The following is a 27805-nucleotide window of genomic DNA, read 5'->3' as shown; positions in this document are numbered from 1 at the left end:
CCTCCATTAAAATTCCTAAAGTTCGGTAAAACTTCAGTTGACTTTTTTTTTTTTTTTTTTAATGAATCCAAACTGTTTTCCCTAACGTGTGTATGTATTCAAACAGAGGTAGCAGAGAGTTTAGTTTAATTTTCCTGCAGTGACTTAATGCTTTTTAGATTAGGCTGTGAGTGAAGATGAGCAGGAGCATCTCGCTCGCTGCCCGTATGGCAGGAGCCGCTGAGCTGCCTGGTGCTCCTGCTCCTGCTGCTTAGGGAGAGGCGTTCGGAGTGCCGGAGCTGAGAAGGGTGGCGGTGAGGTGGAGCCGGCTTCTGCAGCGGATTTCTCGCCGAGTCTGTGGTATCTGCACCTACTGCTTTCAGCTTTTTAACGTGCAAGAGCGGCACTGAATTGGGATCTTCCTCGTACACCTCAAGCTGCTGATCGATCTGCGCAGCTCTCTGGACCGTGGCTTAAACTCGGCTCAGTATGTTATTTTTCAGATGCCTCTCCTGTAGCTCCCCAGCTGTTTGGCCGAGTGGTTTTTTCCAGTCTTTTGTGCGGTTAGGGGCATCTTCCATCTCATAAATAAGGATTTTACGAGATGTAAAGCTAACCTGGTCAAAATCTCCTCACTCTCTTTTTCCGTGCAATATTTAGCGAAATCGGTACAAACTGCTGGTGTGTTAGCAGTTGTTCTGCGCATTGTATGCTTATGTGTTAGATGTGCAAGGTCTTTCATTAAACAGCAGGATATTATTAGGCATAGCATGAAAAGCCTTTATAGTCTCCCTGCCTTGTTTAAAGCGGGCCCACAAGCGGACCGCAGCCTAAAAGGCTGCGCAATGAATCGAGCGCTGATGGCCGGTCCGCAGGCTCAGGTGGCCGTCAGCCGCAAGTTTAGCCGAGCCCTTTCAGTAATTTGTCACGCCTGGGTCTGTTCCCGCTGCGCCAGCACGTGCCAGCTCCGTGTCGGAGGGGCTGTTCGCCAGACGGCCGCGCAGCCCCCGCGCCCCGCTGTTCACGGGGCCAGCGCTCGCCCGTCCGCGCGCTCCGCACGGCCCTGGCAACAGCCGAGTGCGCCGCGGAATATGCATCTTCATAATGAGAAGTGAATGGCATCCGTCAGTCCCTTTAGAATAGGGCCCAGGCGTGTGCCTCCTCTCCTAGGAAGTTTGGCAGCCTATTCATTAACAAGAGTCACCAGGAGTTCAGCCCATAATAGGGAGGCAGCCCCAAACGCAGGCGGGCTAATGCTTGCGCTATCAGGAATGCGTTCTCCTGGGCTTAGGGAGAGGAGAGAGAAAAACTAAGCAAATAACGCTGTCAGCAGGTGCAAACTCTGAAATGCTATGTATTGATTTTCTTTCTTCGGGCTTCCACGGGAAGTTTGTAAGAAGATTTATCACGTATCAATCGTCCTCTGCTAGCATTAAAAGCAAAATTCTTTTTTTTTTTCGTTTTTACCACCGCGCCTATAGGAACTTGCATACAATTAAGACGCGCTCTGCTTATTCCCCTTGAGGCAGAACACCAGACCATTGTGGCCTATTTTTAAGTACCGCTTTACTCTGATTTTTTTTTTTTTTTTAAATACTGTTTCAGAGTGTTTTCATTAATGTAATGAAAGTCACAAATGGCACTTCAATATTAATTAGTAATGCTTTTCAGTTTTAAATACCCTCACCTGCATTACGTTGTCACTGGTGTTATTCTCGCTGCTCCTAATTTCTAAATTTAAATTGGCCTTTTCCTCCCGCATAACAGTCGTGCAGAGCTAGAACGCCTTTCCCCCTAACAGCAACACAATGGGGATCTGAAAACTTTTGTTTTAAATGAGGAAACGGAGAATGAGATGTCATACCGGCTCCTGCGAGCGTTAATTCATAAAGTCATACGTGAGGTTCTTCAGCCCATTGTAGATTTGTTTCAGACGTTATCCTGTTATTGGAAGTGTATGATTCACCTTCTGAGAAAACAGAAGCTGCACACAAAAGGAAAAGATTTGCTTTCTCCGCTGTGAAAAGCTGCCGCAAGCAGGGGTCCTATTAAGACAGCTGGAAAGTTGCTTCAGCTTGTTACGCTTGTAAGTTTTATTGGTGACTGGTTTTTGATTACACATTTGAATGCTGTGTGTTCCAGGTTGCCGAGTTTTAATTAAAAGGCAATAGTCTTGATTTTAGATTGCTTTGTTGTCTGCATTATGCAGACTATAATGCATGCAGGTTGTGGGGTGGTTTTTCCAATGCGCATCGTTTATTTAGGATACGTAAGATTACACTTTCTAGCACCTGCCCTAAATATAAACTTCACGCTTCCAGGAATTGTGTTCATTATGGTTAATTTCTTTTAAGAAGTACAGTCATCAAATAAATACGGGGGGGGGTTCCTTCTCTGTCCCGTAGCTTGCTTCTCCAATCTAATGATTTTTCTAGTCTGACAGGGTCATGTAATAGGAATATTGTGTACCAGGAACTTTCCGTAGTGCCACAGCTTGTCTGTTAAAGTTGGGGTTTGGTTTAAAAAAGCCTGCAGCCTGGGCGGCTGGCTTCTGCCCTCGGTAACTTTAGCAATCTGTCAGATCTACCGAGCCTCTGCTTTTCCTTCATGAAGCTAAAAGGTATTACCCTTAATTTCAAGCCATTAAGTGTGTTCACTCCTCGGTGCTCGCGTTCGGAACTGTTAAGCAGCACTGGGCAATTTTGGTCCCCTCTTTTCTATGCCCGTGTACAGCCTGGTTAGTGTTGCTGTGGATCTGAAGCGCTGGTGTTCGTGGACGTTGTGTAACAGCGTTTAATTCTGCGCACACATTTCCTTAACCTGGTCGTTGCAGTTATGAAGAAAGAGCTCTGTATCTCGAAGCAATAATCCAGAACCATAAAGAAGTAATGACATTTGAGGATTTTGCCGCTCAGGTCTTTTCTCCCTCTCCCAGCTACTCCCTCGGTGGAACTGGTGAGTCTCTGCACGTTATTCTTCTCTTTAGCACTAAGAACCACTTGAGCAGCAGATGTACACCTGTTTTTTGTAGATAAATGCTTGCAAATTTAAGACGACCATTCTTCCCCTGAATCAACTAATGAATATCAAAAGGAATGATGACATTCATTTTAATTTGTTTTGCATCAGAGCTATTCACTCTGCTCCTTTCTTCAGCTATCCTGTTAACCCCCGAATCTAGCAAGGTTAATGAACTTTCTCTCAGTAATGTGCTCTGGTTCATTCAGGAGTGTGGGTTTCTTGCTGAGCTGGGAATATGTTGTTCAAAAGCTATGCCTGAATCGGTGCTTACTTATCGAAAAATAGTTCCTCACAGTAGAAGCCGTTGCTACTAATGCTAAATGGGGATTATGCTGCTGAGATACCGGGGTCAGGGATTAATGCAAAAGAAACATAAGAACGGTGTTCTGTTAGAAAATCATAGCAGCGTGCAGTATGCTAACGTCTCCCTTAAATATAGATGAGCAAATTTCAGGCTTCCTTCCAACACCTGGCCTGGAACCTGTTTGGGTTTTTTTTAATACATGTATGGATATACAGACGTGCGTGCGCGTGTATATGTATATACACACGCATTAACGCTGACGGTCATTCAGCAGCCCCACTGAAAGATGAAAAGGTAATGCTGACCTCTGCGAATGTATTCCTTATGTGCCCTATCCAGATTTTAAGTTAGCATGCAGTAAGTTGTGAACGGCTGCTCTGCTGTTTGAATTGAGTTTAAGTAAACCTCGCCTGAAAGGAAGCTTTGGCTCTGAAATGCAGATTTCTGGTACCCTCAAGACGTGTTTTTCTAGCCTCCAAAAAGTATATGGTCACCGTGTGTTGGACTCTCTAACAAAGATTCCTTAATCCCTTTTTTACACTCATAGGGGGAAACTGGCGCTTTCTAATTATTCCCTGCTACTCTTTCAGATTGTTTGATAGATTATTTCAAGCCTATATACATGTTGCAGGACATCTGCTCTATTTCTCTTTAGCCTGACTTGTTAGCAAATATCTTCCATCTAAACTGAAAAATTGGAGGAAGAAATTAAATTTACTAAAATAAATCACTTACAAATAAAATCAGCCGTGCAGCATTGTTTAACGTTCCTGGCTCCAACCCTCGAGCTTTCAGAGCTTTGTTGGGAGATAAGAGGTGTATGCATGTCCTTGCGTTGGTCGCCAGTAGCAGCAGGCAGAAGGCTTTGGAGATAAGCAAGCTGGCAGCAGTAAAGGGGAGCCGGTGCTATTTACATAATCGCGCCTCCGCTTCCTGGAGAGGCGTCAAGAAACACAGGGATGGCCTCTATTGATCTTTGTTGAACTGGAATACTAAACAACATTAGAAAAGCTTATAACTTAAAGCTTTGATTAATGTTTTCTACATTAAAAAGTAGAACAGCTGTGAATTAAATTCTTTTATACACTCTGCCAAAAGTCGGAGACAAAAAAAATTATCCGTTTCAATAGAAATGTAGATTTCATGCCCGGTGTTGTTAGCACTTTGAATCATTTATCTGTTGACGTATCAGCAAATAAAAATGTAGATATATTGATGTATTTTACACGTTTTGCTCTATGCATAATTGTACTTAGTTTTCACGTTCTTCTTACAGCGCACAGCGATCTTGCTATATACAAATTTAGCTTGACAAGCAAGGACAGATTCATTTGATAATACCGTAGTCATACTTTCTAAAGTCTGTGATATATTTTGTATGCCAAAAATATTTAAAATGTTTCCTAATATCTACTTAAGTTTTTCAGAACACTGTTAAATCATTAGTACCTGGATGCGGTTTTATGATTCCATGGGTTTGGGTTTGGTTTTTTTTTTAAGCGTAACACCTGCCCCAGTTAGGTCCTGATTTTCGGCCTTCTGAATGTCAGAATTTATTTCATGCTCACAAAGAAACTGGAGGCCGGTCGTGACTTCTGGCATCAAAATCTTTGCTTCAGAGAGTCTCCTCACGTTACCTACTGATTTACTCGCATATTTAGTCAAATATTACCAAGAGCTGTGTCAGTCGTTGCCATTAGGATGCATTTTCCATCAAATGCCACCCTGGCAATCAGCAAGGAGGCTGCATGTAACCTCGCAGCTCCGCTGCTGTTGGCAGCCGCCGCTCGGGTGAGCCCCGTCCCGCGAGCCGGGGGCCGCGTGCGGAGCCGCGTACGGATCACCAGCGTCTGCCTCAGCCTTGCCTCCTTCCGCGTTTATCACGGTTTAGGTTGGCGGGGTACTACAGATGTACCGGCAGTGTCCGGAGATAAAGAACGAACCAGCTCGGGTGCAATTTGACTAAGTTTGCAGCCATCTATTCATCCCTGCTAATGATTTGAAAGGGATGAAAAACTATTCTGGAGCTGCCAGTTCCCCCGTCGGCGTGGGCACAGCCGGGGGCAAGCAGGACGGTCTCGGGCTGGGAACGGCGGCAGCTCTGTGTTTTCCAGCGTGCAGCCTGTCCCCCCGTGCCGCGGGCTGTTAGACCTCCTCCGAGCTTAGATTCACCTGTCCTACGCCTGCAAAATCGGCTGTCTGCCGCTTAAGAAAATATGGATGGCGTTTTTCTTCATGGAAAAGGGGAATTTCAATTCTGAAACAGAAAAAATGAATCACAGAGCAATAAATGTGTGGAGCTGACACAGGTCTGTGTTTCCCCTTCTCGAGTAACAAACCAGCTGATGCTACTAACCCTGCCTAGCTTAAACTTTTCAGGTAGATTTAAGATTAATTCTCCTCTGATCTTATTCTTAACACCACCTAATTGTAATCCTGTCACCGCTGCGTGTACATGTGCACAACAGAAAGGGTCAATGAGTAAGTACGCTTTTTATTAAAATTGGTTTTAGTAATTACCAGAGTATAAGAAGCAAATCAAGACCATCAAATGAATCGAATACGTAGCTGTTAACGACACACGTTATTGGTGCATTATTAACTATGATCCATTTATTTGAACTAAGTGTTTTTATGGTTTCTGATACTGCCTCTAGGGACGCTTCCCCCAGATTCAGACGGGGTGTGGGTTCCTTGAGGTACGCCCCGGCTTAGTCTCCCGTATCACACGTGGTCTTGCAGGTGCTACCTTTTGTGCACGAAAATCGTCCCGTTGACCTCTTTTGCTGTTTTCGGAAGTAGAGCCTTACGCTCCCTATACGGATCATGGATAGCCCCGTGTATCTTAAACGTTGGAAATGCAGCCTGGTAGGCAGAACGGACGTCCCTGAACTCATTTAGGGGATGTGCAGATTAGGAACAAAAGATGAGAATACGGTCCTTTGTTGTTAAACCGGTACATTACATGCTGTATTTTAATTAGGCTGGGTATGAGAGTCAGCCCAGGAAATCCTCAGTAATCCAACATTATTGAATTATTCTTATCCTTTCCCTCTGCAGATTTCTCTCGCTTTAGAGGATGGGGTTTTAAGCTGCTATCTTTTTTTGTTCTCGCTCCCTCAGCCAAAAGGAAAAACGGTTATTCAACAAAATACTTATGTGTTCTTTAAAAAAAAAAGATAAAAATGAAACGGGCACAAACAGATGCAAAAGCGTTCCAACTTTAATTACCTCTGCCGACTAAAAAGCGTTTGTTGTTTTCATTTAAGATCAGAAGCCAGAATTGTGTTAACCCTTAGAAAATGGAAGTAGTCGGGTACTCTAGAAAGGGAAAGAGAGACCTTCTCGACCAGAGAAAGATTTCTGTTTGAGGGTTTTATACTTCCAAGGGTAGATTTCTACTTTCAAGAGAACCTACAAACCTGCTTTTCAGCAGCGTAGCCTTGCAGTGAGTGCTTCAAAGGGTTAATTGAAATGGGCACACTTGACTGCTGAGAGGACTGATCTAATCACTGCCATATCCAAGTGCATCTGTTCACCATGAGGTCATTCTTGTGCATGCTAATGATTTGGAAAATAAAGCATAATGCTTGACGTTATCAGAAAGGATATAGTGTAAATCTTTGCTTTTTTAGTTGCTAATAGCTATTGTGGAATGAAACGGCAGGCAAAAGCATCTTGGATTATTGCTTTCCGTTTTAATTTTTTTAAAGCATCGTTTTCAGTGGAGTGTCAGGAAAACTGTGCTGGAAAACTCTGACATGTGGTATCTGTTGATAAATGGATTCTTTAATGAATATTATAGCACTGCCCAGGAGCAACACTTGAGTTGAGGAACTATAGACGTTTTCAGCATTCCCTGGTTTTAAAGCCTTGGAGGAAGCTGTGCCTGCTTATTTACATAAAACTGAGATTTTGCAGCCTTTTTGTTGAAAAGGTGACACATGCTTTCCTTTTGTCTCCAGACTTTTACATGCATAAATTTCTTGTAGAAACTACTTGCACGTACAACAAACAAGATTGAGTTTATTTTAAAACACTTTTTCCTAGGTGCTGAGCTTTATCTTTCCCACTTTAAAGGAAAAGGAATATTTCAAATGGCCGTGTAATTCTAAAGTATATTTTTGACAGCAACAAAACACGGCACAGAGTAACTGTTGTCTTAAACAGACTTATATTCTTTTTAATGCTAACTGAGCAATGGTTCCTTCTGGTTTTGTTTGGTTTGCTTTTTCTGAGATTTTTTAACTTCTTTGTCTGTGCACTTTCCTTGAAAATCTGTAGGACATTTTGTCAGTTCTCTGCACTAGGTGGACTAAAAGCCTCTCCAGGTTCTGTACAATATTTTTGCATATTTTTAGGGAAGCGGTATGGAGCTGAATATGAAAAAAAATACACATCTGAAAATTAGTAGCTGTGCCATGACATTACAGCATACGCAGCACGTGCCAAATGTTGGGTTTGATCAGTTATGACAGTGTTGCCTGAAACTGAGAAATTAGTTTCTAGTAACTGGGTCTTAGAAAATTCCAGGCTACCCTGGCAGCTAGGAGCCCGCTGCTGGGCTGTTTCCAGTGCGAGAAGAGGTGGCGCTGAAACCATCTGGCAGTTGCCACCGGCCGGACCGGGACGCTGCTGTGGAGCTACGGGCGGCGCTCTGAGGTGGGCTTGAACCTCCGTGCCGAACCCTTCCTCTTCCAGTACAGGCGTTGCCCTTACACGGGGACGGAAGCACAAGAAGTTAAGTCATTAGCACAGAGCTCGTTACGAGGTCTGGGTGAACGTAATTCTCAGTAGGCGAGAAGGAAAACGTGCAATCGTAGGAGCCAGGTGTTGCAACTGCAGAGGTTGTCCAGGCAGCAAACAAAGAGGAAAAGCTTAGGGAGGTGGAGCAGAGGAGTGGGAAGAGTTACCAAAGGAGGCAGGACTCGAGGTGTTTGGGTGTTTTTTCCCTTCCCTTTGAAGAGTACTCAGGAGGAGGCGCAGGGACCTCCTCTAATCCAGGTAGCCCTTACGGCCGATCTTCAGCAAACCAGAGCATCTTCTGTGCTGGGTTAGGGCCTGTCCCAGCTGGCTGCTCCGGCTGCCTTCGGAGGGATCCTGAAGCTGCACAAGCGGATTCAGGAGGTGCTCCTTACCCCTGTGGTCTTGGTTATCAGCGATCTGCGTGTGGCTCTCCTGCCCCTCTTCCACAGAGCCTTTCTCGCCATCACGGGAGCGTGCAGTGCCCGGCAGCTGAACGCTGCGCTGGGGCGGCTTTCAGCGCCGTGCCGGCGCCCGCGTGTAGCTCCTAACTTGTACTCGTCACCAGAAATGGCAGTTTCGTAACCAGCTCCATCACCGCCAGCCTCAAAACCCTTGGCTGAGAAATACAGAGGTCTCCCGTCACCGTGTCCCTTCCATGGTAGCTACCCGCCCATCTGGGACTTGCTGAGGCTCTGTCTGCATCTCAGCATCGCGAAGAGGCAGAGCCTGGTGGTGGCTGGTCCTTCCCTGCTTGGTGAAATTCTCTCTTGGCCCAGGGTAGCTGCTTGACAGCAGAGAATGAAAAGGTGCCAAATGAAATTTTCAATTGAATCAAGCGTAATTACCTGATTTAATGAAGGAGGAAAGTCAGGATGCTCTGCAGAAACCCCAAATTTACCCTTTCTCCCCAGAGATGCCTTTCAACGAGACACGGAATAAATCCTTTTCATATTTTCCATTACCTCCTCCCTTCCTTCGCACTCAGGGAAACCTGCGCGAGCGTATTCAAATAACATGACACAGCAGCTCTGATCCACTTTCTGGATCTTGTAATGGCAAAACTGAGAAATCACAATGATTTCTATGATGATACATGGATGCTATAAACAAAATGATAATTTTGCTGAATGATGCAGCAGTGACCGAGTGGAAGTGCATCCCTCCTCCCACAGGAGCACTTGTTACGGTTGCAAAGACAACACCACAGATCAGAAACAGCATTTTTCCTCTTTCGGACTCAGGCAGCGAGTGAAAATCTTTTCCAGGCTGTGGTGTCTTCCTTAATTCATTGATCTACTCATGCATGTAGCAGTCTGAAGAGCTTAAACACCTTGCTGGTAGTTACATACAAAGGAGTAAAAAGGGAGCTCCTGCACCCTCAGCCCGCCATGGGACTGCTCCCGTGCCTTGGTGAGACCCCTGATGTTCTTAAAAAGTCGAAGGCTGTGCATGTTGACAGTATGCTAGCTTGCAGTTTTTCATGAAAGAGAAATACTTTCTTGAATTAGTAGAATTCTTAGCATCCCCGTAAGGGTTAGAAATGGTCTATTATTAAACGGGGCAAAGTCAGAGAAAATACCATGAATTGTTAGGTGGCACCAGCTCTGTAGCCCCTGCAGCTCCCCTGACTTGAACAGGCTGATGTACATGTCCACCGGGATGGCCAGGCCTGCCTCAGAAGTGTACGGATCCGAGCAGAACGGTAAGGAAGCTGCATCATTACTTTGCAGCTCCCTGCAAAGCAGTTGCAGACTGCTTTGGGTGCCGGGGCGGTTCTTCCCTTCGCCCACCGCCTGTGAGGGCGTACAGCCTGGGCCTGGCACCTGGGGCTTGTAGGTGCCGGGGCTGCCGCCGCCTCAAGCCCGGCGTAACCTCGGGATCTACAGCAGAGAGAGGGTGTGAGAGCAACATCGGGGCTCTCAGCCTGGGCCCTTTCTTTCTTCCATTTAATTGATTGTCTCAGAGGGAGCTCTCCCAGCTACGATCTCCGGGAGAGGAGATGGCAAGGGAGGGCTTCCTCCCTAGCAATCAGTGCTGGGATGGGAAAAAATATGAGCTTGACGGGCCGCTCTCTTCTGCCGGGTGACAGCTCCAGCTGCTCGAGCTGTCAGCTCGCGAGAAGGCTCCAGGCAATGTGGCCCCTTTGCATTTTTCTCTGCGCTGACGCACGTCAACCCTGCAGCCGCGGCGGTGGAGAGCGCCCGTTGCGGTGCCGTCCTGCCTGCCGCGGGCTGCCGGCGCCCGGGCGGGAGGCTTTGGGCGGTGGTTCGCGGCTGCGCTCGGTGTTACGTGCGACGGAGGCGTAACCGCTCACGCTGGCTGTGGTCCCTCTGGCTGGCGGACCGGTGCACAACTCATGAGCGGCTGCCCCAAGGCACGGCTAAGTGGAACTTTGATGTGTACATCTAGGGTTTGTTTCCAAATCTCTGGCACAATCAAGGCTGCGTACGGGATGGTGTCAAGCGCTCATCACCTGTGCTGGGAGCTGCGAGTGCTTTTTTAGGGTTGTTTCTGCCCTTGGTTAACCTGTAGTTTCAGATTCTTCTTACTGCTTCAGTTACAGCTTTTCAAGGTACTACTTTTTTTATTTCTCATAACCAAACGACAGCGGAGCAAACCTCCTCCATGTTTCGGCTGCTGCAGCGCCTCACTTAGGGCCGGGTCTGGCCAGGGGAAGCAGGTACGTCCCTGCCTTCGTCCCGCTCCGGGCAGGGGCTCCGCCGCTGCTGCAGGCTTGGGATGGCTCCGGCGTCCTCCCTTCTTCTGCAGCCTTTTCCTGGGTTTGGGGGAAGAGGGGCCGTGTAAATTCAGCTGATAGAAAGGATCTCCAAAGATAGCGGAGAAGTGACGATTTGTGCCGTTGCCCAGCTGCCAGCCTTCAGTGGCTTCCAGCCAGAACACCCGCCTGTTCTTCCAGGGGATCCCCCTGCCGCTGCTGAGGTCGAACCCCATGGCCTCCGGGGTTTGCTCAAAGACGTAAGATAAATGAAAGATCTCAATGCAGCTTTAAAACAGCTGTCACTCGTAGCAAAATATGATATATTTTAACAGCTCATCCCAAACACAACAAGTCACCAAAGGGCCGCGTGGTGTGAATGCAGTTCCAGTCCTTTGATCTCCTGCATCCTTAATGCAGTTGGTTGTTGCATCTGCATTTCAGACCACTGAACGTGTGTGCTTTTGCATGAACACGGCCACTGCTTTTATTTAGTGATAATTTCTTCAAAATACACTCCCCGGAACGTGCAGGCTCAGGGTGCTGCTCGTATTGTATTTTCAGCCTGTCCTTGTGAGTGGAAAGCAGAGCACGTCAAAATGCTAAGCGGATTTACTGGTACGATTCTCTCCGGAATTTTATTACCTTCACATTTACTGGGAAAGAAAACGGAGATTTCCACAGACCTGCCATGGCTGATAGGTTAACTGGGGGGATAGGTCATGGCCTGCCTGAAAACTTCATGGGTCTTCTCAAGTGTAAAGCTTCAAATCCTTAATGATCACGCGCGATGTTGTAATCTGTTTTTACATACTTGGGTTACACATTAAGACCCACCTCTCTTCTCTTTTTCTCATACGACGGAAATGTTGACTAAGTAAGAGCAGCAGCCTTGTGCTTAGTTTGTCAAATCAGTTCCTCCCAGGTGGGAAGGGCGGCAAGGCCGAAGGAGAACGCCATCGCGGTCTGCGGGGCGCGCGCAGCCCCGCTCGAGCAGGGGTTTGTTAGGGTTTGCTTGCCCCTCGCTAAAAGCGGGTGGGGCTGGAGCAGTGCCCGGCTTAATTCTGCAGAGGTCACCTCCAAAAAAAGGCACCTGATTTCAGGATTCTGCAGCAGCCCCGTAAGCACGTGCCTGAACGTGGTTAAGGGCTCCCAGGGGTTTGCTGCTGGCGCGTGGCGATGGCGGCGAGGGAAGGGCAGGCACGGGAGAAACGGCAGGAGCCGGCCACCTGGCTTTATCCAGTCACTTCTGTGGCAGATTTCCACAGCAGCGGGTCGCTGTCTTTTTCATGAAATTTTCAGTAGCATTATAATACACAAATCATACCCTTTTATATGTTGCAGTTCTTAAAAGCAAACTCAGCAGCTTTGCAGCACATCAGCGAGGATCCCGTATCTTGTAAAGCTGCGTGAGGTGCCTGCGGTACTCACTGAGTGCTCTCGCTGAACGTATTGGCAACTTGAAAAGCTGGTTTTCAAGCCCAGAACCGCCGCGGCCTTCTGGCGGGTTGGTTGGTTTGGTTTGGGGGAAGGAAAAGCCTCTGACGTCCCTGCACCCGTGAGGGAGCTGAGAGAGCCGGTGCTGTTAGTTTGGCTTTGCTGCGCGGGGTGTCCCCGAGGAGGGTTCAGCCGGTTTGGGTGAGGAGCTGGGCCCCCGGGCGCTCGGCTGCACGACGGCAGCGCACGACGGCAGCGCTGGGGGCTCTTGCCCTGGCAGAGGTCCTGCCCGTTTTCTCCACAGAAGTCCAAGATGTTTCACTGTCATCGGTGCCCATATTGCTGTGCTTGTGTGTACGCTGGAGTGGGGAGGGGGAGTTGTTTGCTGTCAGGACTGTTCATCTGCTTCACAAGGCGAAGAGAAATTGCTAAAAGATCTTTTTTTCCTCGAGCACGTGCCCTGGTGGTGTACAAGAAACCAGATTTTTTCCATTCAGTAATTTAAAATAAGCTCTTGATCTCTAGCTTTCCAAAAGATAACTCTTCATTTAAAGTGTATTTTTATCTGTATTACTAACTGAATTTTTAACCCCCCTCCTGCAAGGAACGTGCTTTAAAAGCTTAAGCCCTCATCACCATAAAGCGTTTGTACCTGGGAGAGCCCGCAGAGGCATCTGATCCCCCATTGCCCTGCCTCGTTGGGGCAGCGTGCGACGGCTCCTGCCGCGGTGCCGCGCACACGAGCGCCTCCCCACTCGTGGGAGCGCTGTGGCCCGACGGCCTGTCTGTGGTTCACTGTCTGGGCTTTTTACCCTGCCTGCAGGGTAACAGTGGTTTAGGTCTCTGTGAAGCCTCAAATTTTACCCCGTTTCAAATTGTATGGCCGCTAACAGTGCTGGGAGCGTGGCTGAAGTCAGAGGCTGCTGAAGTCCCACGGTAGCGTGTCGGCAAGCTTGGCAGAAGTTGAAGGGAGATGATTATTCGTTCCAATTTTTGCCAGCATTTCCTCCCTCTGTTTTTCCAGTCCGACAGGGGCAAGGAAAAAGCCCGTGGGTTCCCATTTCTCTCCAGGTCCCCGAGGGTACCGAGGTGCACTTTCTGAGTTGCCCTTGCAACCGGTGCCCACCGCGAGCCGAGTTCACCGAGACGCCCGCGCCGGTTACCGCTGTGCTGGCACCCGCGAGCAGCCGGCCCGGCCTTCACGCGAGCGCGACGGGTGTGCTGTTCCTGTATTTATATGATTTTGTGTTCTCTCCCTTTAGATTAGAATATGTAATGGTCTCGTTACGGTAATTGCCACAGGTAAGAGCGATGCTTCCCGCAGGCCCCGCTGCTGCTGGCATTGTGCTCCATCACTAACAGCTCTCCTCCTCCTCCTCTTCCTCCTCCTGTGCTCAGCGCGTGGCCGCGGCGGCTCTGGGGCTCTCTGGGTCTGTCTCTGCCTGTCCCTGTCGCCACCGCCCCATCTCCTCCCTCTGCCCGCACACCGAGCCCCGTGGGGTGCCCGCTGCCCGCCCGCCCAGGCGGCTGCTGCTCCCGCAGGCTGCTGCCGGGCCCAGCTGACGCCGGCACCTGCTGTGGCCAGCAGCGGTGTGGTCCCGGCTGGGCCCGTTTGCGTGGGCGTTTGTGGCCGGGGCACCACGGGACGGGATCGGGGAGGGGGCAGCCACCGGCAATATGCTGGGTGCAACCCCTGGCCCACCGCTGGCGAGCGCCCACGGGAGCTGCGTGGCATCACCCCCGCGGCGCTGCTCCCCCGGAACCCGCGCGACTTGCCGGAAGGAGCCGTTGGTGGGGCTTCTCCCCCTTTTTGCAAAGGTCGCTTGTTTGGCTGAGTTGCAAATTTTGAGCGCTCCGCTGCTCCACCTGTGAGTCACAAACTAGCATTTTTTTTATTTACTACACCATTGCAGAGCTGCTGCTTGGTTTTTACCACTTAGAATTTCGCATTCCCTGTGCACCCTCTGAAACAAGCGCAGCAAGACGGGGGAAAAAACCCTCCTCTGTATCACTGCAAAAAGGGCTGACGCTCACGAGCATCTTGCCATCGACACAAGTACGATGCTGGTTTTCCCGGGCACGAGCCGGCGGGTGTGCGCAGCCCCGCTTCTCTCCCGCGCACAGCTGAGCGAGCGGAGCCTCGCTGGAACAAAGTTGCAGGCTCCCCTTGCAAGACGGCCAAGTAATTAGAGTTCGTGCCAGACAGCTTGCAAGTGGAATTATAATATTTGTATGAAAGCCTTTATCTTTTGTGGTTATTACTTGCTCACTCTGCAGCTGCCGTCTCCCTATCAATCAAGGCAGTTTCGGGGCAGCTTCAGGTTGGTTGCGTGGCTGAGGCCTCGCCAGAAGAGGGTTCGGACTGGAGGAACGTCGGGCTCCCCAGGCGGGCGGGCGCTGCGGGTGCTGCAGGAGCCGGGGTGCCTCGCCCGCACCCCCGCCCGCCGCAGCCGCCCTGCTTTCGTATGCGCAGGCGACGCATTGTTCGGCGCTTGCATGAATATTGCTTGAGCTTGTCCATTTGGTGAAAACTGTATTATTTTGACCATCTGCCATTCTGCTTAACTGCAGGAATGTAAAGTACGGCACCTCCCTCGCAGCCCTTCCCTCCCCCGTGCTTCTCTCCCCTGCCATCAGCACCGCAGGTTTTGTTTTTAATCCAAAACTGACAGCTCCGCATTTTTCGCAGAAAATGCCTTTACACGCTAAGTCCCATTTTTCACCTTTTTTTAATGCGATATTTTCCCTTCAGTCAATTGTCTCAAAGTACAAATCTGGTAAGTAAAGGTTGTCTTTGAAATGCAAACGCCGGCTTGCAAACTGGCTGAGGGGTTTCAAAGGAGCAAGAGGCTCCTTGGGTTCAGCTGCAACTGGACCTCAGCATTGTGCCCTTCCCGGCCGTGAGCTGACTTGACCACCACCGCCGTCAGCGAGAGCCGAGGACGGCCTTTAACCCTTGTGGTGAGGAAACAACGCGATGCTGCCCGTGCCCAGCAAGCTCCCTGGAGTTTCCGAGCGTTATTCCTGAGAAGTTAACAGGATCGGTGCGAGCGCAGAGTGGGGCTGCTGCAGTTCCTAGTGATGGGGTGAGGCAGGTCGTAGTGTTGGGCGTGAGGTTTAAAATACCCCGAATCACTCGAGCCACGTGTGGCAAATGCCGCCGAGTCAGCTTGGGTCCTGTTCCTCGGAAGGCAGACGGGGCCCGGGCGCTTCCCTGCCCGCAGAGCCCCGCGGCTGCGACCCTGCCCGCGGGAGCCCGTCCGCCCTGCTTCCCGACGGGCGTCACGAGGGCCGGCTCGCCCCGCTCCCGAGCGAGGGTGGCCCTGCTCGGCGCTGCCCGGCGGGCAGCTCCACCACCGGCAGCTGCAGCCGAGGCACCGCCTGCGTTTGCTGCCTCTCTGCCCCTTTGAGAGTCACCCGGGCTAATTAACACTGCCTTCAGCTTACAGATAGCCCTGGAACGGTCGATCGCATAAACTAACAGCAAAGAAAGGCGCAGCCTGAAAACAGAGCTTATTGTTGAACTGGAAATAGGTCTGGGCTGCCAGACACAGCCGTCAGTCCGGAGCTCAGAGGTGGTCACACGGCTGCCGAGACTGGCCCCGACCTCCGGCGGGGGCTTGGGGCCTTCCTCCACGCTCCCACCGGCTCGCAAGCACCTGGGCGCCAGGCTGTTCCTCCATCCCGCCTCTGATAAACACCTCTGCCTTGAGACTTAGAGAGAGAACTGTAACGTGGTTTAAAAATACTGTACCCCGGGGAGCTGGTGAAATGACATTCGCAGCGGGAAGCGCCCTGGGACGGGGCAGAGCCCGCAGCAAGAGCAGGGCTGGGTTGCAGCATGCGTTTGTGCTCCTCCGAGCACCGCTGCGGCCGCGCGGGGGAGGCCGGGCTTGCGCGCGCACCCACCCAGTTTATTCATTTACTTCGTAGCTTAATAGCTGCATCCTCATCTGTTCTCATTCAGCCAGCCTGTTTAGCCCTGGCTTCTAGTCGTAATCGCCTGCGGGGAGTAATTGAGGTGTAACTTAACGTTGTTGAACAACAAAGCGTAAACGCATGGAGGCACCGCTACAGCCACCCAGGTTCCCCAGCCCACAGATGAAGTTGTGAGCGGTGGCCGTGAGCGCACCCGCGCTGCTGGGTGCTTACTGTCCTGTCTAAGCAGGGGAACTAATTAGAAAAACTTGGGACTCCTGTTTTTTTTATCGGAGGCCAAGACCCCTGCCAGGTAGAGTTTCATGAAAGCATTCACGCTATGGAAACTTGTTTCCAGCTCTTTGTAGTAGATCAAATAGAGAAGAGCTGTTTAGTGGCGCACAGCAAAACCCAATTTTATATAACATACACTTGAAACGTTTTTTGAGCTCCATTACGCAGGTTTTGTGGGAGCTTCGAGCGAGCGGGATGAGCGCGAGTGCGCCTCGCAGCGCCGGGCTGCGGGCGGCTGCTGGAGCGTCGGTGCCCAACGCGGCCGTGCCGGGGCGGCGCTGCCTGGGCACTGCCCACTGCTCGCGGCCCGGCCGCTCCGCGCTTTTTCTGGAAGCTGGCAAAGCGAAATTGCTTATTTCTCCAGGAAAGCCCGGTACGGCGGTTCCTCAGCTGCCCGGGCCAAATTTCTACCATAAATGTCACGTTCACCTGAGCGATAGCCACGATTAATTTGGTAGAGGAGGCGGAGAGGGGCTGCATTTTGCCAAGCAGTTACGCTGATGCCAAGACAGGCAGGTTCCTTCCTTACCTTGCTGCTTCTCTGCCCGTTCTGTGTTGCAGGCTGCCTCCCCACAAGTGCAAGCGCTGACCTCACTGTCGCCATCGGGATAGAGCTGGCAGAGCAGACCTCGCCCACGTTGCCGCGTGCCTCGAAGAGCAGAGTCTCTGGGAAGCTTCGCCGCTCCGCCAGCGCTCTCAGCAAGTCGTCCAACTGAGGTGCCGCGGAGCAGAACTCCGGCCGAGGGAACCCCAGAGACCTTACAACAGACAAATTATTTACTGCGCCTGTAGAACTTGCCGTTTTGGATGAGCACGTGTTGAAGGGGACGGGAAGGGGTTTGCTCTGTAAACTTGCAGTTCTCAGGCGTTCAGACAGACGTGGCCGATGATCAGATACCACCTGCGTTATCATCATGCATTTCCCTCAATCGTTTCCGTCACAGAGCGAAGGAAGGCGACGGGAGCTCTCACCGCTGGCACGGCATCGGGCTGACGGCAGCGCGCGCTTCTCCCCGAGCGCCTGCGCACAAGTACTGGTGTGGCAGCAAGAGGCTACGAGCCAGGCCTGAAGCCAGTTATTTAATGTACCTTTAGAGCATTGCTTTTAGCCGTTCTGGTCAACACTTAACTGGGTATTAGGGAATTTTGTCAAACTAGAGGTTTTGATAGGATTAGCCACGTAACAAATGCTCCCCTCCTCTGGAGCGTGGGCGAGTGATGGAGGTGCTTTCCAGTCTGTGGTCAGCCTCCGCTCCCCTGCTGTTGTCTGTGGTCACCCGGTGCCGGTTGTGTGCCCGTAGCGAGGAATTAGTAATCGTCAGGGAGGTCCTTTACCGAAATTCCGGGGGGCACCGCCAGCTTCACAAAGGGGCAGCACCTGCATTAAAAGCTGTTCAATCCTGGTCTCTTGTTCAAGGTCGTACGTCGCTCCCTATCGTGTAAAACCTGGAAGCCGAAGATGCTGCGGCCGCGCTGGGGCGTGCCGGGCCCCGCAGAGCAGAGGAGCAGGCTCCCCTCCGCAGTGCCCACCGGTGCCCGCCTGCGGTCGAGGTGCGATCGCTGGGGTGGCAGCAGCTGGGTTCGACCGTTCACCTTCCCTTCGCTGCGTTTATGTTAGCCAGAAGGCCTCTTTCTCAGCACCGGCCCCGGCCTCAGGACCGCTGTGTCACTTGCAATAGTGCATGCGACGGCTGCGTGCGTGAGCTACTCACTAGAAAAATAAAAATAACCAAATTCCTTTTTGAAGAGCAAATGCTGCACATTTGCCACGACTGCTTCTCGGCACGGGCTCAATAACGAGACGGTAGGCCTCTGGGGTAACCACCTCACCTTGTCACAACGTCAGGGCAACAGCCTGCAGCCTGAAGCATCCCTACCTAGAATAAAATAAATCTGAAGGCTTTTGAGGACGCGCAGCAGCCCCCCGGCACTGGGTGTAGCGAGCAAATCCTGTGTTTTCAGTAGGGGATGTACTGCAGCCTGCGTGTATCACAGGTTTCTGGGGTGGTAACTTTTCATAGCTAAAACCCCTGTATTCTAAAAACATCTGCGAGGCACCCTGCAGCCCCTCGGTGCGGACGAGGCTGGCCGGCCGGCCTGAGGCAGAAATCCGTCACTGCCCCGCCGTGACGGGACCTGCGGGACGCGCCGCGCCGTGCCGCAGCACGCCAGCCTCCACCGGGCCGTGGCGCGGGACCCGGCAGCGGCCGGCGCTGGGGCTGGGCACCCCGTTCGGCCGGGCCTTCCCTGGCCCGCGTGGGCGAGGAGGCGGCTGTAAAGCAAATAATGTTGTGTTCGCTCCATTTTTGTGATGTTTTGAGGGTCGGTGCCTGCCCCTTCCCAGCCCGCCTCGGGTCTGGGCGCGGTGGCGCTTTCTGTTCCCTTTTTTTTGGTTTGCTACTTGGCAGGCGAACGCACCCGCTGACCTTCATGTGCTTTGGTTTAAGCGAAGGAGATTCGGGCTTCGGTGAAGCAAAATGCACCACTGGGCCACCACTTTTATTTTTGCACTTCTACGTAGGTGTTGCCGTGAGCGTCTGCCTGCCTGCGCGTCAGCGTCCAGCCCCGTGACGCCGCCAGCGCGCGATGCTGGGCTGCAAGCGCTGCCAGCTCCGGAGCTGCTGGCGCGGAGCAGGGCCCCGGCCGGGACGCCGGCTGTGGGCGAGGCAGCCGTCCTGCTGGGAAGGAGCCTCCGTTGCTAAGGGCTTTGACTGCCATTTTGATTTTCTGCCTCGCATTTTGGCTCTGCTTTCTACTGATTCTGTGTCGGTAAAGGAAATGAGAAAATACAACGGGTGTTAATGTATTTTGTTTTCAGGCCTGGGCAGGCGAGGCTGTCTTGTTCTCAGTTATCCAATAAACGGTCTGAAATAATTTCAAAGGCATTCTTCTGAATAAAAGGAGACTTTTCGCATTAAGCAATACGCCTCTCATTCAGGGAAGAATTAAAACACCGATGAAAACAGTATTTTCCTGATGTCAAAAACCGAAAGAAAGATATTCATTTGTAAAAGCTGAGCTGTGGTTCTGTGCTACAAACGGGCTAACAAAGCTGTGCTCTTCCCCCTCACCAACTCAGTAAATCTCGGCTCCGCACAGAGCCCCTGAAGGAGCCCGGTAAGGCAGGTCCCCGCGGCGCCCGGTGCCGGGGCGGGGCAGGCTTTGGAGGCTGCGCCGGGGCGGCGGGGACGTTTGTGTTGGCGCTGGTGTACGCGACGCGGTAGCGCGGTGTCGCCGGCGCGGATTTTGCCTTCCCGCTGCGCCGAGGAGCGCAGCCGCAGACGCGGCTGCCGGGTGCGACACCGGCAACGGCATTTCCACGCTCAAGTTCTCCTTGGCAAAACTCAAGCGTTGACGCCACGCTGCGACTGAAACGAAGGCACCCTGCAAATTCTCACCTCGCCTTCCCCCACCTGTGTCCTTAATTTGGGGGACGGCCGCACCCCGACACGCTGCTGCCGGCGCGGGCTGGAAGGACGGAAGGGACGGGTTGGTTGGGCTGAATTCTGCCAAGCTGCCACTGCAAATTGCTTTTTTGTGTCTAAGGAACAGCTCCAGTGCAGAATAAGAGGCTTTTTAACCTCTTCTAAAGAATAAAAGTTAGTTGCAGAATTGTGTTCTTATTAAAGCCTCTTTACTTTTCTCACCCTGCCCAGGGGCAGGCCGCCTGGAAGGGACGCAGTGAGAGATGGGTGAGGCTTGCAGGTGTTTCAGCCACGCGTCCCAGCAAGCTACGCACCCGTCCTGCTGCCCAAGACCCAGCTCCCCTTTCCCCTCCCTTGGCTTTATTTTGGGGTGGGTTTGTTGTCCTGTGCCCCGCCACAAAGAGCCCTTTGCTGTTGAATGCCGGCAGCGCTGCTGTTGGAGGGGCTTCTGCGGCTCGTGCTGCGGAGCCTTCGCTACAGCACTTGGGCAGCAAGAGCACGTGCATTTGCTTGGCATTTTCAAAGCAGCGGCCCCTCCGCCGAGCGCTCCCGCAGCAGCGCTCCCGGCACCCTCCCCCTGCCCGGCGGCCGCCCCGGCATTGGCTGCAGCTGCAGCTGCGGCTGCGGGGGGCTTGCAGCAGTTTGCTAGTAACAATCACAGATCCTTACGAAGCCCCGAAGACGTTACTTACGCACTACTCATTGCAAGAAATGCACGACGGCGAGGCTCCCCGTTCTAAGCCGTGTAATGCCTTATTGCTGCGCGATTTGTGGGAATGGTAAAACCAACACGTTTCTAATGGTGATCTGCTACTCTGTGGAGCCGTTACTTAAGAAAATGAAGGGGTCTGTGCTCTCAGTCGTAACTCTGTCAGGGGCGCTTGTGCATTATGACCCCCCCAAGCCAGCGGGAACGCGAGGGGATTACCTGGCAGTGGGAAAAGACGCTTGGACGTGTCTGTTCCTTTGCTGGAAAGAGACGACAAAGTTCTCGCTGCAGTTGCTCTCAGGTGCGTTAGTCAGAGACGGAGAATTAATCCGAACGGCTCCAGATAAAGCCCTGAATTTCTCCATTTGTAGGAATGACGTGACACACTGAACGGCGTTAGGCACCCGGCTTCCACCCAGCTTCCGCGAGGAGGATCCCTGTCCCAGCCCAGCGCTGGCCACGCTCCTGTTGCGGGGGTGAGGGTGGCCCTGGGGCTGGCCTGGCCACTGGCCCCAGCCTGGCGCGGGCGGCCCCGGGCCCCGACCTGGCCAGGGCTTCAGCCGCACCTTAACCCCCATCTTTCCTACCGAGAAAGGAGGCGCCGCGGCCGAGGGGTGCGCGGTGCTGGTGCACCACGGCTGCGTCGGGAGCCGGAGAATTCACAGGGTCTTAATTGTCCCGTCCCATTTAATTTGCATCGGGACCGGCGCTGCAGAGCGCCCACGCGCCCCGGGGACGGGTATTTACACAAGCAGGTGCACCCCCGGCAGCCGGCGGGCGCAGGGCAGAGGCGGCGCTCCCGCCAGGCCTCCCTCGCACCTCGCTCCCTCCGGCCCGCGCTCAGCAGCGGCGCAGCCAGGAGGTGCCCAGCCCCACCCTGCCCCGCGCCCGCACCCCGCACCGGGGTCCCCGCGCCCGAGCGGCCGCGGGTGGGTGCGCCAGGGCTGCCGTGGGCGCAGGCGGGCCGGGGGGCGCGCGGGGGGCGCGCGGGCAGAGGCCGGCCTGGCGTGGAGCGGGGGCAAGCGCGCGCGTGGCCGCGGGCTGCAGTCACCCCCAGCGCCAGTGACCGGACCAGCTGCCGGCAGCAGGCAGGAAACACCTGCAGACAGACAGACGTTAAAAACATAAAGTAAAATAAAATAAATTAAAATAATTAAAAAATTAATTTATACTTATCTATATGAATGCTTAACCTTTTTATATGTATTATCTTATCGCTATAGCTATTAATGTTATATACTTAAATAAACATTATATATTATGTACATTATGTTATATTTATTATATGTTATAGGATACCTATCTATCTACTATTTTATATTATGTATACCTAGATATGTTTATTAGATGTAGTATATATTATATGTAGCAAATATACACGAAACGATGGGTATATAATATTATAATAAGCATAATATAATCTATGATCTATAATCTGTGTATTATATAATATATTTAATGTGATATACTTTATATAATATACAGTATATTATATCATACGGTACACTTAGTATATACTTAATACACAGTATATTATACTGTATATAATATATATTACGATATATTGCATATTATTCAACGTTAATATTCCTTTGATAACATTAATTACATATTTATTAATGTTATCAAAACACGGGTTATAGGTTATGGATATACTGTATGTGACATACACATTATAGATGTATATACACGTATGCACACATACCTAGTACATACTTTAGATACATGTACGCATTACTATATAAATTATAACATTATTGTATGAACTATAATATTGTCTCCATAATATATATGCAGTATACTTTTATTAAAAAATTTATAGAAGAAAAATTCCAGTTACATAAATCATCTCAGCAACGTATGAATAATACGCATACCAGATCACATAATGTCTGCGTAAGCCATGGTACTACGCTGCAGTGCATAACGCATATGTAATGCGCATCACAGAATACTCAGTGCGCTACGTGCAATACGGTATGTAATACTATAGATAGATTACGCATAACATGTAGGTATAACACGTATGTATAACGTTATGTGTGCGTACATCTGGGCACCTGTACGTATACCTATATAGCTATGCATACACGTACGTACACAGCGGCGCATTACATAACGCACTCCATCATATACAAAGCAAATAAAAAATTCTGTAAGACAATATTATTGCATTATCTAAATATTGATAATGTAATTAGAATGCTATGTAACGCATATACAATATTATGTACTGTATAGAATGTATTCTAATATGCATTATATAGTAGGCGCCATAGAATTTATAATATACATACTATATAATATCATATATTTATAATACAATATACACCGATATGATATATTACGTGTAATATATTAGACACTGTACTGCATACTAGGAAGCATACTGATATGGATAAAAGGAATACAATGCTTGTATTTATTTTATGTAGCATTATACTCCATTAGGCATAATAAATTCCGTATTTCTCGTGCGCGCGTGTGCGCGCGTAATTCAGACGGAGTTTGCCAGGTCGCAGCCTCGGTGGCCGCGCCATGCGGGCGGCGGGTGTTCCCTCCGGTGGGGCAGCGCCTTCCCCCGCCGGCCGCCAGCCAGCAAAGGAAGCGGGGCCTGGGCCCTCACCCTGCTGGGCACCACGGCCGCTCTGCGCCCCTCGCCCCCGCCGGCCCGCAGCCGGCCCGCAGCCATCCCGGGGGCCCGCTGCGGCGCAGGCAGAGCCTTGGCTCTGCTCTACATCGCTTGCTCTAAGCCAGCTTCCCCCTCACGTGCGAAAAGGGTTAAGAAATTCGGGGTGTCTAAAACGGCCACGGTCGCCAGGCCACGGGCGAGGCATGCGGGGCGCAGGACACAAGGCGGGGAGCCGGCCGGGCTTCGTGCTCCCTCGGCTTCCGAGCTGCAAGGGGGGTTTATTAGTACTTAAAAATAGTGATTCTTTTCCAAAACTAACAGGTGATTCAACTCGAGCCGGCAGACGGCTGTTAAAAACAACGTCCGAGTTACCGTAACGGGAGGATGCACTCCGAGAAGTGTCGCCGTGCTGGCTGCCCTTGCCGCTGCAGAGCCGCCTCTCCCCGTGCCGGCGACGTCGCCCCGCCGTGCCACCGCCTGCCGCGGCCGCGTCGCTGCCCGACGTCAGTCTCTCCCTGCCTGTGCTGATGGCAACGGCAAAATCAGAAGCTGGGTCAGAATATTACCGGGGTGTCTGTGCCTTCGCTAGATGCTACGTATCTTCTCAGTCCCGCGCTTAGATGAAATAAGACTATTTTTAAAAAAAAAGCCTGCCGGTGCCCTGCCCTGGGGCCTGCATCTGCAGGCCAGCCCTGCGAAACGGAAGGCCGTGTCCATCTTTCTGATTAACATATCAAATGTTTCCACGAGGCAGACCTTTGTTACACGGATTGTAAACTAAATTTAATTAAAACCATTTAGAGCCGTAATGAGGCTTTTTATCTGCATGGAAGGATTTGAGATGTTTGAATGCAATGTGCAAAACGCAGGCAGCCTGAGCACCCTGGTCCTTCGCCGAGGGGAGACGCTGGGTGCCCCAGGTGACTCCTGAACCACGCAGCAGCAGTAGCCCCGCTGGCCCAAAACGCCGCCGGGACCCAGCACCCTTGTAGGTGGGCGACAAGACAGGAGGCGCATCAGAACCGCTACCCCGCGGCACCCAGCATCACCCCACGGCACTCAGCATCACCCCACGGCATCCAGCAGCACCCCACGGCACCCAGCATCACCCCATGGCACTCAGCATCACCCCACGGCACCCCACGGCACCCCACGGCACCCAGCATCACCCCACGGCATCCAGCATCACCCCACGGCACCCCGCAGCACCCAGCATCACCCCACGGCACTCAGCATCACCCCACGGCATCCAGCATCACCCCACGGCACCCCGTGGCACCCAGCATCACCCCACGGCACCCTGCGTCACCCCATGCCCTGCTGGGACAGACGGGCAGGAACGCCTGCGGCTCCATGAGCGGTTTTCCCCGCTGCCACCTCATTCAGAAGCAACGCGGGTTTTACACGGGTTTGCGCGGGGAAGAGGGCTGAAATCCAAAGCCAAGCCCTGTCCCAGGCCCCTTTCGGGGCTCGCCCTGGCGCCTGGACATCCCCTCCCAGCCCAGAGCCACCCCAGAAGACGCTGGGTGAGGCCAGGCAGCCTCCTGCCGCAGAGCCGCACCGCCGGCCCCCAAAACCTTCGGCTGTGCCCAGCTGTGTTTCCCCGCGAGCCCTCCGAGCGAGGCAGCCGACGGATGCACCGCCTGCACTGACGGCTGCGAGTGACTGCGTTGCTGATACCAAAACTGCTAAAAAACAACAGGCGAGAAGCGGCACCACAGAGACCGCTCCTCTGCTAGCGGCGGCGCTGAGGCCGCTGCCAGGAAATGCTCTTCCCAGCTCCGCGCCAGCTCCGCGCCCAGGGTTCCGTGCCGGTGTTCGAGCTGCGTTTTTCAGGACCCTGAAGGTTCCTGTAATTAATGTCCCTGGTTCCTTTCAGTTTGCACACAATCCGTTTCAGACCATGTGTTCAGCTCTTTGTGCGCTTGGAGAGGAGGAAGGCTCCAGCGGTTTGCGAACCGGGCAAACACCCCAGCCCACGTGCACAGAGAGCAAGCGACCTCCGTACCTGTGCGCCAGCTGCCTCCAAGAACGGGAAATCGCGTCACATTTGGGGTCGGATCAGCATTTTCCGAGGTGCCCGAACCTGTTCCTGCTGGATGCACGGAGAGTCATCAGCAAATTGATTTGTTAGCTGACAGCAGGAGGCTTTGTTTGCACAGTGCTGGCCGGCCCGCGCTGCCGGATGGCGAGAACATGGCACCGAAAAGGCAACACCTGCATTCCCAGGAGCTGCTGCGCATGGCGCTGGTCAAGCCCCGGGTTCAGCTGCGCCGCTCAGCTCTCGGCGTGTCCACTAAGCTAAAAGCGGGCTTGAGGGTCCCAGGGACACGGAGGCGGGGAGCCGGGCAGGGGCCCAGGCAGTGGGACAGCGCAGGGGAGGAGCAGCTCCGTGCCGGGGCAAGTTGGTGAGGGGTGGGGACGATCCCTCCCCGAAATATTGCCCGAAGGAGGCGATGCCCCTCACCGCCAGAGTCTCGAGTCACAAAGAGGCGATGCGGTCGCTCCCCGCAGCACCCCTCGGGCAGCTGGTGCCTCACGCTCACAGCGACGCCCCAGCGCTCGGCAGCGGTGCAGCCCAGGAAAGGAGGGGTGCCGGCCCAACGGGCCACCAGCTCGCTCTGCCGAGGCTGCTGTGGCCCAGCGACACCAAAAGCACTTCCCCGCTTTTACAGGGTGTTTGTGAACAGAGCCCAGTTGACAAAGTTCTCCAGTTTCACCTCTCCTTCCTCCTCCCCAAAATACGAGCCTCACTAGCCACACTTTCCACTGCAGGGTATGCTCCTGTCAGCAGAAGATGCAGACCTGAGGGTGCTGATGGCTACCCCGATGGTTCCCTACAAACCTGGGCAATTCTTCTGACCCCAACAGGTTTCACCTGGCTCCCACCGCACCAGGCACGAATTTACGTGATTGTTGGGAAATCGATACCAATAGGAAGCTGTTGTTTTGCAGCCTGTCAGTGCCGCAGGCTCGGAGCAAAGATTTCAGCTGGGGCACCGCTGTGAAGATGCGGATGGAGCCTCTGGGCCTCTCCGAAGGACGCGCTGGGCGTCCGGCCGGCGGCAGGGTGGGCAGCCGAGAGGGCCGCCCCACGCGCTGGCAAACTCCCTCGGGGAGCTCCCGCTTTGGGTGAGCGGGGAGCCCGGCCCACGGACGGCTGCGGCACACCGGGCTGTGACAGCCCAGGACCTGGGGCTTTCCAAGGCCAGGGAAGCCGGGAAAGGCAAAACCGCCCTTCTGGCCAAGCATGTTTTGCTGCCTGTATCTCTGAGGCTGTCGGGGCCACGTTCTCTTTCTCAGTGTATCAATTTACAGCTAAAACCACAGCTTCGCCTAGACCTGAAGTCAGTCCCGGTGTAACGAAGTTGGTTTCCTAGGAATCAAGGCAGCAGGAGCGTACTAGCTTTGCTGCTTTTTAGTCTGACTGAACAACAACAGCAACAACAATCTTTCTCTAGAAAGATTTTCTTTCTCTAGAAGCTTTGCTACACCAAAAAACACCCAGACATGTCCTGGGAAGCTTCCCTGTAGGAAGCTCCAGGTCACCCACCTTTCCTTTGCCGCCCCTCAGACAAGAGCCTTTAGGTGAGCAAACGCGGCAGGAACAGGTTGGAAACCTCCAGCCAGCAAAAGCCTCAAAGGCGTTATCGTCCCTGAGCTGGAGTGCATCAAAACACCGGAGCCGAGACCCCTCAGCCCAGCCTCGGCCCCTAAGGCACCAGCAGGTGACGAGGTGTTTGCATTCGGGGCGGCCGCGCAGACCTGCGTGCCACGGGGCTGGCTCTGCTGCCGCGCAGACCTGCGTGCCACGGGGCTGGCTCTGCTGCCGCTCAGACCTGCGTGCCACGGGGCTGGCTCCGCGGCTTCTCCTGCTGGCGAAGGGAGAGATGCTGTGGCTGTGCTGCGACACCTGTGAGAGGGGCTTCACTGACCCAGCATACAGCTTCCCTACTTACGCTGACACTGTAACAATTCTTGCTAAAAAAATTAAGAAACTTACTTTTTAGCCAAACCCATGCAATTCCCACGTAGAAACACGAGCCCCGCCAGGGCTGACGACCCCAAACCGCTGCTCCCCGAAAGGCGCCCAGGACCAGGCACGCCCGGCGCAGAGCCCCGCTGCGGGCGACGGGACGCAGCCGCCTCTCCCCTCGCGGGGGAACCGGGGCGCTTGGCGCCTTCTCCTGCCCCTGCCCCAGCCCTGGGAGGTGTTTCACGCATTGGTGCCTGCCCCTGTTGCGGAGGGGAGCCCTAGCACGCCTCGTTTGCCAAAAACCTGTCGTTATTGAAGGCTGCTGCAGAAATCCCACCCCAGGGCAGAGTGAGGCCAGGCAGGATCAGGCTCTAGCCTTGACGGCAGGCACGGAAGAGCTCAGCCTTCCTTGCAAGCAGCCTCCGCAGCTCACAGCGGAAGCAGGATGCAGCTTTTCCAGAGAGCCCCTGAACCCCCACCCCAGAGCGCCGAGCAGAAGGGAAAGGCACCCAAGCAAAGAGCACGTCCGCTCCCGGCAAGGATTTCTCTGCTTTCCCTTCTCCTTCAAAGGTGCCCCCTCCCCGTGCTCTCCCTGCAACGCTGCCGGGGAAGGGCCCTGGGAGCTCCTCCAGGGCTCCCCGACAGCCA

At 52.7% G+C, this 27805-nt stretch overlaps 2 protein-coding genes across 12 annotated transcripts in view; one reads left to right on the top strand and one right to left on the bottom strand.

The window, feature by feature from the left end:
* Positions 1–21409, top strand: part of RALGAPA2 (Ral GTPase activating protein catalytic subunit alpha 2) — a 139304-nt gene extending 117895 nt beyond the window's left edge. For 3 of the 8 annotated variants that reach the window (XM_087774669.1, XM_087774670.1, XM_087774671.1), the window contains 2 exons: positions 2813–2934; positions 16977–21407. In XM_087774669.1, coding sequence (XP_087630795.1) covers positions 2813–2934; positions 16977–17131 — 277 coding nt within the window. In that variant the 3' untranslated portion in view covers positions 17132–21407. Of the gene's footprint in view, positions 1–2812; positions 2935–13465; positions 13506–16976 lie in introns of all 8 variants that reach the window. The other 5 variants (XM_087774665.1, XM_087774664.1, XM_087774668.1 and 2 more) reach the window with 3 other exon arrangements.
* The window catches only part of CFAP61 (cilia and flagella associated protein 61), a 133896-nt gene continuing 111869 nt past the window's right edge, over positions 5779–27805 (bottom strand). The window contains exons 27-28 of one of the 4 annotated variants that reach the window (XM_087774672.1): positions 25190–25276; positions 23565–23705 (exon numbers count right to left, since the gene is read on the bottom strand). In XM_087774672.1, the coding sequence (XP_087630798.1) occupies positions 23686–23705; positions 25190–25276 (107 nt within the window). In that variant the 3' untranslated portion in view covers positions 23565–23685. Of the gene's footprint in view, positions 12664–23418; positions 23706–25189; positions 25277–27805 lie in introns of those variants that run through there. The other 3 variants (XM_087774675.1, XM_087774674.1, XM_087774673.1) reach the window with 3 other exon arrangements.

This window comes from Nipponia nippon, unplaced genomic scaffold, assembly GCF_047370975.1.
Source record: "Nipponia nippon isolate SJK-2023a ecotype South Korea unplaced genomic scaffold, ASM4737097v1 scaffold_4, whole genome shotgun sequence".
Lineage (NCBI taxonomy): Eukaryota > Metazoa > Chordata > Aves > Pelecaniformes > Threskiornithidae > Nipponia > Nipponia nippon.
This window is presented reverse-complemented; position numbering and strand designations above follow the sequence as displayed.